We start from the raw sequence: 11408 nt of genomic DNA, 5'->3' as shown, positions 1-11408 counted from the left end.
TTAATTTTTATAAACTTTCCAATAGTAACTAAATTTAAACACTCAGTAAAGACAAAACGACATTCTATAAAGAATATTAAGTGTTTACCTCTTGTTTTTCTTGATTTGAGTCCATACTAAGTAAAGTTGGTATTTTAGGTGAATCCGTTTTCTTTGATTCTCTCTTCAGCACTTTTATCTGTTTAACTTTTGGAGAAAAAAAAAACAACATAATTTGTTGGCCCTTCCTTGAAATTATAATTTCCTCTCAAGGGCTTCAGGTAGGTGTATCCCAGCAGTCATTAAGCCCACTTTAGAACTCAAGTCTCAAAGGAACTGAGTAACTGAGTTGTAAGATATGGTATTTTATTTTGTGATCTCACAAGAGCAAGTCTCTATTTTCATCAGGGGACTCTCAAATTGTACATTCTATATTTTATACCTTGCTATTATATCACATTTCGATTAGGTGTCTGTTTTCTAAGGAAAGGAAAAACTTTTGCTCACAACAATAAATTTTATTTTAAAATAAATATCTGCTTAATTTTATCTGAATATATTTATTATTCATTTGTTTAAGGGTGGGGCCAGTCCTTTCCTTCTATGGTGTAAATCTCATGATCAAACTCAGGTCACTAAAGCTTAGCATCGGGCTGGAGAGAGGGCTCAGTGGTTAAGAGCATTGACTGCTCTTCCAGAGGTCCTGAGTTCAAGTCCCAGCAACCACATGGTGGCTTAAACCATCTGTAATGGGATCTGATGCCCTCTTCTGGTGTGTCTGATGACAGTGACAGTGTACTCATATAAATAAAAAGAAAGAAAGAGGGGCTGGGGATTTAGCTCAGTGGTAGAGCGCTTACCTAGGAAGCACAAGGCCCTGGGTTCGGTCCCCAGCTCCGAAAAAAAGAACCAAAAAAAAAAAAAAAAAAGGCTTAGCATCAAGTGCCTTTACCTGCTGAGCTATCTCACCAGCCCTTAAGATAAAGCTTAAATTTATGACAAATTCTACATTCAGAAAGAAATCTACCAAAATCCCAGCATGTCCAGAACATGTAGAACATGGGCAACTGAGCAAGGAAGGTGCTTTACCCCACCTTCTGTGAAACTAGGTTCGTCTTCCTGAAATTCTATCCCAACATGTCAGCATTAAGCTAACAGAACATTTACCCTTTGGGGTTGTCTTTACCTTTCTTTAAAATGATCTTTACTAAGCCTCACCCTTGCTGAGCACAGCGGACCTTTAGTCCCAGCACTCTCTGAAGGAAGAGGCAGGCAGATCTCTATGAGTTCAGGCCAGCCTAGTCTATAGAGTGAGTTCTAGGACAGCCAGAAACACATAGACCCTAACAGAATAGAATAGAACAGAACAGAACAACAAAACAAAACAAAACAAAACAAACCAGAACAGAAGTCTGGCCCTCTACTTAGCTTACTTTTTCAAAGCAACTGGTTCCTTCTACAAAGACCCCAGCTAAGTGTTCTCACAGGCAGCCCCGCCCCTCGGGGGGCCACCTACTTACCCTCCATCCCTTTCATCTCCTTCGCCTGTATTGTGAACGGCAGCTCAGGGAAATGGAATTCTTTCCTGTCGCATTTGGAAAAATTCAGTTTTCTTTTGTTTCCACTTGCTATTTGGTCATTCTGACCTGTTCGCTCATTAAATGCACCTTTCTCTGTTTGGACCTAGACAAACAAGTACCAGTTAATGTGAAGAACTGTGGGTGACCAGCTATAGAGTCTTAAGCTTACAAATGCTGGCTATCTGGATGATGGAAAACAGTTCCAGAGATTATTTTAATAATCAAGAAGCAGAACAGACTTTACTGGTCACTGAGGCAAGGCATGCAGGTCAGGCGGCCTTCATCTTTTCTATAAGTCGCACCAAAACATCTGCTTAAGTTCTTTAATTTGTACCATTTCTTCATATAAAAAATTTTGGTTACCCCCCCCCCCAAAAAAAAAGCAGAACAGAATGAAGTATGGTGGACTTGCCTGCAGTCCCAGCACTTGGGAGTCAGGCAGAAGGATTTCGAGTTCAAGGCCAGCCTAGGATACATAGTGAGATCCTAAGAAAACAAAAGCAAAACAACACACAAACCAACAGACTAGAGCAACACTAAACACAGAAGCAGCGAGTCTCCCAGGGAGGTTCTCCAGGTGAGGTTTTCAGTCCGTTTACTGCTCTTGATTTAAAGAACCACAACCTTGACTTTGTGGTTGTTGTTAAAGACAGGGTTTCTCTATGTAACAGCCCTGACTGTTCCTGGAATTCACTTCTGTAGACCAGGCTGACCTCAAACTAACAGAGGTCTTCCTGCTTCTGCCTCCTGCATGTTGGGATCAAAGGTGTGCGCCACTGCCTGGATGTTTCAATTTATGTTATAATAAATAATGCTGTGCCTTGAATGTTATAAACTGATTGTGTTATGTAAAGAAATGATGAGCAAAAAAGAGAAAGAATGGCTAGCATTTCTAGAGCAAGGCAACTACATCTATTTGGCAAGTGTTTTTAATCCATAAAGATATTTTTGAAAGAGAAAAGCACAAGCCTTTTGATTTGTAAAGGTGGAAGTCATGCGTTAGTAAATAATTTAAGATAAAGAATAAGATGATATAGATACAGCTCAGTGGTTAGAGCAGTTATTGCTCTTGCAAAGGACCAGGGTTCAAGTCTCAGCACCGACATGGTGGCTCACAGCCATGCACAACTCTAGTTTAAGGGGAACCAATGCCCTCTTCTGGTCTCCATGAACACCAGTAGGTAATCACATATAAAATAAAATAAATCTAAAAGAGAAAAAAAAAAGATAAAGAGACAACCCAAAAGCTGGAACCACAGGGGAAAAATGGTCTATTTTCAGGAAGAAAAGAGGGGCTGGTGAAGGGATTCTCAGTAGGCGCTCATTTAATGCCTGCAAAACCTTGGACTTGTCCCACACAGGAAAAAAAGAAAGGGAAGAAGGGAAGAAGGATAGGAGGGCAGGAATTTTTTTTAAAATGTACTTTATGTACATTGGTGTTGTGCCTGCATGTATACCTGTGTGAGGGCATCAGATCCTCTGGAACTAGAGTTACAGACAGGAGTGAGCTGCCATGTGAGTGCTGGGAATTGAACTCAGGTCCTCTGGAAGAACAGCCAGTGCTCTGCTGAGCCATCTCTCCAGGCCTGGGAGGAATGTTTTATGGAGGCCAGAGGTTACACTGATGTCTATTTTTGAAGACAAGGTTTCTCATTCTACCAGGAGCTCACTGATTTGCCTGGACCATATGCCAGCAGAGTCTACGGTTCCTCCTCTCTGACTCCCCAGTGCTAGGATGATGGGCATGGACTACTGTGCCCAGTTTTATACATGGTGCTGTGGACCCAAACTCTGATCCTCACACTTGCTCACCTAGCACTTTACTGAGACGTTTCCCCAACCCAAAAGTTCATATTTTAATGACTAGCATCTTGCCTTACTTGTGTGGGACCTGTGTCCTCTTGTCTGCTATTAGACAAAGTTTGTCCAATAGTTTGTGAAGAGGTGCGTCTCTTTTTTGTTCTTTCAGTTAACCTATTGATTAAAAATAAATGAGAAGTTATTAGAACCTCCCAGAATTGTCCTTCTGTCAGTGTTAAGAACAATACGTTACAAACGGTGGGCCAGGCTATAAACATCAATAACATCGGCACTAGAGTGGCTGACTGAGGATTTTTAATTTAAGGACAGCCTAAGCAACATAACCAGACCCTGGCTTATGTGAAAGGAAAGGATTTATACCATGGTACTGCTAGAACATGGAGTGTCAAAAGGCAACTTCTGAGTCTCAAGTTCCAAGAATTCTAGGACAGGACAACCACTGCACAGCTAACCACAGGTGAAACATGTCAGGAAATGACTCGAGGCCCATTTGTTCCTTCGTTTCTATTCTAAACTTGGATAATTTAACCTCTAGAGTTCTGAACTTTTGGACTTGTCTGAGACTGGCCTACAACCATGGTTTAATGGCAGTGCAATTCAGGCATCACCTTGTGAACATAGGTTACTACAACCTACGGTTCAATGTACCTTAGGGTTTACACAGACAAGTGCACAGGCTTATCCAGGCAGACGGCTCATCCTCATAACCCGGAGCCTAAATGAATCTGCCGGACTCTGGTTGAGCAGATGTACCTTCCAGGTAAGTTTGCAAACAGACCTCATGTCTTCACTGTCTATCACCAGTCCCCAGCTCGAGTAGTCTATCAGTCTCTCAACCTGCAGCACAGGCCAGAAACCTAAAACTGGCCCGACAGCTTTCCTACCAACATACTTACTGCTGAAAGGCTATTTGCTACGAAGGACTTAGTTTGAACCATTCATTCTCCATGGAGAGAATCTGCTGTGAGGCAGAAATAAAGCTTACTTTGCAGCTGGGTGCTATGGTTAGATATAGTTTGTCCTCCAATGGTCTGCATACTGGGATTTTGTTCCCAGTGTGCTGTGTTCAAAGGGGTGGAGCCTGTATGTAAGTGGTGAGAACACTCAAAAGGGAGGTGACTAGATCTCAGGATGGACTGATGACTTTTTCCTTAGGAGGCACTCTTGCATGTGAGGGACGCTCCACAAAAGAGGGTCTTTATAAAGGACCCTGGCACCTCCCCTGAAATCTTTCTTCTGTATTGGCACATGTTATTTCTACACGTGGGCAGTTTCTTGCCTTCTTTGCTATGATGTGACACAGCCAAAGAGCCTGTGCCAGAGCAGTGGCATCAAGCTGCTGGATGTTCCAGCCGCTCTAACCATCAGCCAGCCAAACAGCACTCTATTAAGTATCTGATGTCAGCAGAGTATCGGTTATTTTGGCATAGCAATCCTAAGTGGACTAACACATGAATGCCAAAACTTAAGTGAAATCATCCTTTTCTCTGCAAGTAGAAGATATTTTTCTTTTAAAAAAGATATTCCAGGCTCAACCATTGCGGACTGTCCAGCACAGACCTGGGTTCAGTTCCCAGCATCCACATTGGGTGCTCACAATTACCTGTAAGTCCAGCTCCAGGAGATCTGATGCCCTGTGGCCTCCACAAACACTGAATGAATGTGGTGGTGCTCATATGAATACTTAGGGACACATACAGACATAAAATAAGTATTTTTAAAGCTATCCCAAAGATATCAGTAAACCAACATCTAAGTTGGTCATGTTGGCATACATCTGTAACCCCATCTCTGAAGAGGCTGAGGCTGATAGACCATGTGTAGGAGGCCAGCTCCGGTTACAAAGCAAGTTCCAGGATAGTCTGGGCTCTGTGGCAATTTGTCTCAAAAAAAAGTTTAATACCTATATAGCTAAGAAAAACACTTCTCACATAACATTCCCAAGAACTCCTCAGGGAATGCCCTGTTACTACTTGACTGCAACTTGAGAAGATCCTTTTCAGGTCCGGTCCATACTGACATCGTACACGTGTGTCTGCAATGCGCCGCACAGGAGGACGCCTTACTTAATCAAGCCTCCTCTCACTCTAGCTCACCGTGAATTGGGGTGGGAGAGGTTTGAACTGGGATTTGCGGCCAACAAATTACTGCTTGTCAGGTTGATAGGTGGCATTATCATACAGCCCCCAGAGTGTGGGTCTTCTTTGACAGTGTCAGAATTCGCACTGGGATGGACAGGGTTTGTTAGTTCCGAGACAGAAGGCTTCCTGTCCAGTGATGTGGGGTGTGTGTCCTCAGCTGTGCCCTGCTGGCGGTGTTCACCTTCACTCTCTGTCTTCTTCAGGTCTGGGACGTCTCCTTTTCCCCCTTTGGCCTTAATGACTCTGACTTTGAGCTCCTTGGCCCTTTTGTCTCTGTCCACTTCCTGGAAGAGGTGAGATGTAGAGAATCTGTGTCATTAGAGCTCTAAGCATGTGCAACTACACAGGCTGAACAAAAGCAAGAAGACGCTCACCTTTCCATAAAGTGTTGGGTTTCCATAGAGCAGAGGGTTGGTAAAAACTGGTTTTTTCTCATCTCTCACAGGTTCATTTTCCTTAAAATTCTCTTTTGGCTTTATAAATGAATTAACCTTTGCTTCCTGTAATAACTTAGCTCTCAGCTCTGGTATAAATCTGATGAATCAAGCAATATTAACCGATCATCTTTTTAATATGGTTTATCTTAATAGAACTACTCAATCAAGTATTAAAAGTGCTATATAATTGTAACTGTCACCAAGAGATGGCGCTACTTTTGTTTGTTTGTGACAGGATATACCTGTGTAGCCCAAGTTGGTATCAAGCATAAAATCCTCCTGCTTCATTTATCACCTGGCCAAGATGGTGTAAATATTTACCTTACAATAACTGTGTGCTGGCAGCAGATCTTTCAGACATTTTGCTAGGAAAATCTATCACATAAAACTTACAAAACAGACTTACATTAGATTCCCTTAGACATGTGAATCTAATGAAATGTCACTTTGAATTTTGACACAGAAGCTCTTTGTCTCTTCGGACTTACACAGAGTTTGAGTCACAGAGCTCATGGTAGGTGGCTCACAACTGCCTATAATTCCACCTCCAGGAGATCTATTATTCTTCTAATTTACACAGACATCCATATACATGTGCACATGTACATAAATAAAAATAAATCCTTTAAAAGTAAATGAAACAACCCTCTAAAAAGCTCTTGAATTAAACGTGGTGTCTGGTTTGAGGTGAGACTGCAGCACAGGGTCTCAGTACCCTGCTTACAGCCCTGTGGCCCCGTGACTGACAACAGCCAGCCACCTACCATGTGCCTGGTCAGTCCCTGATGCAGTTACTCCATTAGGTTTCTGTTAAATTCAATGATTCTGCTTTGTAACATTGTTCTATGTAGTGGCTATCCTTCTAGTAAGTCCCCTGATATAAAATACTAGGGAGACCATGAATGCTTACTTCTCAATAAATCCATCTCTAGTAAAGTAATCGTGATGCAAAAGATCGGTGGATGATATCCTCTCAGCAGGATCAATTTGTAAACAAGCCTAAAAAAGAAGAGAGCCCAATAAAGGATGAGGTTTGGGGCTCTGCCCCTAAAATCAAGTTTTTAACGTTTGACACATGACAGAGTTATTACCCAGAGCTAACAGGGTCTGTTAACAGGCAGATTTCTAACAGTGAATTCTGACCATTTAGTTACCTAAGAATTTTACTCTTGCAGCTTTTAAAAGTTACTATTTTGTGTGAATGTCAGGGTATGCATCCCATGGTCACACAGGGAGGCCAGAAAACGGCTGTTATGGGTTCTCTCTTGTCACCTTGTAGAATCTAGGGACTGAATTCAAGTCCTCCATAAAAAAAAATCCTCTTTCTGGTCTCTGCAGACACTAAACATACATGGTGCTCACACATACAGGCAGTCAAAACATCAATACACATAAAATAGAATAAAATCAACAGACAGCTCTTCTCTGTTTCTTTGCCCTGGGGATGGTTTTAGCTGAGAAAACAACCAAAAACCAAAGCCAACTCATGGGACAGGTTGTGAACAGGAAGCTGCAGATAATGATCCATCTGAAACTGAACACTTAGACGGCCATCACAGAGAACCCATTCTTTAGAACAATGAAGACAGGATCTGAATAAAAGGTGTCTGCTTGGTAAAGTGCACTCTTCCTGAGAGAAGGCCTTCCCCCACACACACACTTCTTTACACCTCACGTCACAGGCGTGGTTATCCAGTGTACACTCAAGGAGACCAAGCCCCAGAGATGTTAAATCATCTGACTGACGTCTTTCAAATGTTTAGTTATTTATCATTGGTGAGGAAGAATTTAGAAGACAACATGGTGGAGTCGGCTCTTCCCACCTTTTTGTGGGTTCCTGGGAGGAGATAGAGGCTGCCAGGTTTGCAACAAGATGCTAGACCTGCCAACCCATCTTGCTGGCTCTTGCCTAAAAATGTATACAGAAGGACCAGAAAGAAAATATAAAGAGATGCTTCTGCTATCTTCCAATGCACAGTATAAACTAACAATTCTATCGCTCTGCTGCACAGCAGTGCTCGCAGGGTTAGGAGGGCTGTCCTTACAAGCAGTAAGACGGGAAGACTGCATGCCACGGTTTTATGTGTTTGGTTTTGTTACCACAATAGAAACTGGTGAAACAGTGTGTGTGTTTGTGTGATGTGAGTCTGAGCTCACGGTGCAGCTGAGCATACACGTGTGGAGAGCAGAAGTTGATGTCAGAATATTTTCTCCATGACTCTCCACCTTAAGTTTTTGAGATTACTTTCCACTGGACAAGCAGCTCAGCAGCTCAGCCAGACAGGAGGCCGGGGTCCTCCTCTCCCCACCTCCTCAACACCACTGCCCCAGCTTTTTACTTAGGTTCTGGGGGACGGAGTTCAGCTTTCCATGTCCCCCAGTACCTACGGTATAGATGCTTCACTGTAATTGTTCTGACATTTCAGAGACGGTGTTTCTCTTTAGAAGTGTTCGTTAGGGCTGGAGAGACAGCTTAGTGATTAAGAGCCAAGCAAGATGCTGACAGTGCCATCTTTATTCCAGCATCCTGAAGGCAGAGGCAGATGGATACTGTCAGGAACCTCGAGGCCCGCCATCGTCCTTTGGCACCTGTGGTCACTAGGCACACATGGTGCATGGACACACATGCAGGCAAAACAGCTATACACATAACTCTAAAAATAAAAAACCAAAAAAGATCTGTGTATTAGAAACAAGGACTTTACTACAGTCATACAAGTCTCATCTAGAAATAAGTCTCTTCACTCTTCCTGAGGTAGAAAACCGCTGATTAGAGGAATAAAATAAGATTTACTATTCACAATAAACCCACCTTGCACTATTTGAATTTTGTGCTGTGTTCATGCGCTACCTACCGTAAGCACAATGTAAAATGTAAAGTATGATGTAAAGGCTAGGGAGATGGCTCTGTTGGCCATGAGAGCTTGAAGACCTGAGCTCAGATGCCATGGTCCCATATATCTGTAACCTATCACCAGTGAGGAGACAGGTGGATAAAGTTCACTGGCTAGGAGATTAAGGTTTACTGAAAGGGAGATCTTCCTCTCTTGTCCCCCCTCCTTCTCCGTTCCCTCTATCTCCCTTCCCATGTGGGGACTGAACCCAGTTCACTATGCACTATATCATGGAGCTATACCCTGGAAAGAGATTCTGACTAAACAACAACAACAAAACACAAGAGATTCAAGTAAAGACACCTAACATCAACTTCTGGCTTCTAGAAACACATGCATGCAAGATATATCTATGTGCACATACATTCATACTATCAAGTACTATACTTATACAACACACAAACCAACACATATACACATACACAAACATACACACATACACCTCACTAAGTGTTTTTACTTTTTCCAACTTAAGGTGAATTTTGGTACATTCAAACAGCTGCCAACAGATGCCTCTGTAGAAAGTTAGGAAGATCCAGGCAAAGATTAACCATAGCCTGGTAGACCAGATGCCCCATAGCCTGGTAAACTAGATGCCAAAAGTGGTGGGAAACACGGAAAGTCTTTTAAGTGTTCCCAGTTTATCCCTCAGTATCTTAAATCTTAATTTCTATTAATTTTCAATAATTTATAACATGTTAACATCACTTAACATGGAGAGATGTTATCTCTAACTGCTGGAGAGATGGCTCAGCAGTTAAGAGCACTGACTGCTCTTCAAAAGGTCCTGAGTTCAAATCCCAGCAACCACATGGTGGCTCACAGTCATCTGTAATGAGATCTGATGCCCTCTTCTGGTGTATCTGAAGACAGTAACAATGTACTTGTAATAAATATTTAAAAACATAAACAAAAAAAAACACAAAAAAATCCATCACTTTAGGGGTCTTTCTGGAATATTTTTTAGGTAACGTTTTTAAACTGTATCATTGCTGGGAATGAGGGTCAGTAGTAGAATGCTTGCCCAACTGTGGGTTCCATCTCTAACACCAAAGAGAAGAAAAGACCCCATGGTATTATGATTTCTGCAAATTCTCAGCCAGTCTTAATGTCTTAACATACATGAACTATATCTGCCAGCAATCCGTTGAGCTTTGGGTATTTCTTTCTTGCGTTTTTGGGATGTTGAACTTGAGGAAGAACCACCCCAGCAAAGATGGGACTCTTGGAAAAAATATTGTGCAGGTGCGGGGTCAGGTTGCCTGAAACAAGAACAAATAAATGTCTGAGTCATGAAATTGCTCTTAGTCAAAATCCCATGTGGAGACAAGGAAGAGCACTAGTTTTTATCTTATAGTTGAAAGAAAATATCTAAATATGTCATAAACTAGAGGTTATAGGCTAAGAACACAGCTCTGCAGTAGTAAGTCTGAAAATTGAGGTTTCCTCCAGTACGCTTGCTGATAGGCAGTGAAATACATACAACCACATGGTCCTTTCCCCCCCAGGCTCTAGGAAATAATATAAAATTACCAGCAAAAACATTAAAATTTGACACTTTGGGGGGAGTGTGTGAGACAGGGTTTCTCTGTGTGGCCTTGGATGTCTTGGAACTTAACAGTAGACAAGGCTGACCTCAAATCAGAAACCAAAGTATACAGAGCAGTGGTTCCCAACCATCCTAACATGGCAACCCTTTAATACAGCTCCTCATGCTGTGGTGACCCCCAACCATAACATTACTTTGTTGCTACTTCATAACCATAATTTTGCTATTATAAATTATAATGTATGTATCTTCATAACCGTAATTTTGATATTATAAATTATATTGTATGTATCTGATACATGGGATATCTGATATGCAACCCCCAAAGGGGTCATGGCCCACAGGTTGAGAATGGCTGGTATAGAAGAAGAGACCAGACAACAGCCCAAATGCAAAGAACTGTCAACACAAGTGGAGACAAGGCTCGAGCACCTTTCACCACAACTAATACACTGCCATAGAGCATGTCTCTTCATCGCTTTATGGCTTGGTCTCCTCTGAAAAATGACAGCGTTAATGTCATCACTTCTAAGCTCTCTTCTAACACAGTCTCAGAACAGGGCTTTTAAAAAGGCACATTAAAGGCTAGACAGATGGCTCACAGGTTAAGAGAACTTATAGAGGACCCAGGTTCAACTCCCAGCACCCACATGATGGCTCACAATCATCCGTAACTCTAGTGCCAGGGGCTTTGACACTGTCTTCTGGTAGGCACACTTGTAGTTTGCAGGCAAAATATCCTTACATGTAAGTTAAAATAAACAAAAGAAAGGCACAGAGTGCAACCCTTAAATCATCTTCACTCAGTGCTAATCTGGGTTTTACTGCTTTAATGACTGTTCACGGTGCCCTCTTTGTCAGAACCCTACAATTACATGTTTATGAAGAGTTTCCCCAGCATACTCGGGGCTCCTCAAGCCCCTCCTTCTGATTGAAATACCATTCACAAGGCTAACCACCAAAATGTTTTGGTAGTTGTAGTGATCAGTGTTAATTGTTGACCCCTG

General features: G+C 42.1%; 1 protein-coding gene across 51 annotated transcripts in view; it reads right to left on the bottom strand.

Annotated features, from left to right (window-relative positions):
• Positions 1-11408, bottom strand: part of Cdkl3 (cyclin-dependent kinase-like 3) — an 85645-nt gene that overhangs the window by 52763 nt on the left and 21474 nt on the right. For 23 of the 51 annotated variants that reach the window (XR_015630953.1, XR_015630954.1, XR_015630952.1 and 20 more), the window contains exons 6-12: positions 9975-10114; positions 6869-6957; positions 5896-6055; positions 5477-5805; positions 3440-3533; positions 1500-1662; positions 89-186 (exon numbers count right to left, since the gene is read on the bottom strand). Coding sequence is in view for 18 of the 51 variants with exons in the window: in XM_087574019.1 (XP_087430145.1) it covers positions 89-186; positions 1500-1662; positions 3440-3533; positions 5477-5805; positions 5896-6055; positions 6869-6957; positions 9975-10114 (1073 nt within the window). In the remaining 33 variants the exon portion in view is untranslated. Of the gene's footprint in view, positions 1-65; positions 187-839; positions 1663-3439; positions 3534-5242; positions 5806-5895; positions 6056-6868; positions 6958-9974; positions 10115-11408 lie in introns of those variants that run through there. The other 28 variants (XR_015630966.1, XR_015630957.1, XR_015630956.1 and 25 more) reach the window with 7 other exon arrangements.

The sequence above is a fragment of the Rattus norvegicus genome, chromosome 10 (genome assembly GCF_021556685.1).
Source record: "Rattus norvegicus strain SHRSP/BbbUtx chromosome 10, alternate assembly SHRSP_T2T, whole genome shotgun sequence".
In the NCBI taxonomy this organism is placed as follows: Eukaryota; Metazoa; Chordata; class Mammalia; order Rodentia; family Muridae; genus Rattus; species Rattus norvegicus.
The sequence above is the reverse complement of the archived record's forward strand: the minus strand, read 5'-3'. Positions and strand labels throughout refer to the sequence as shown.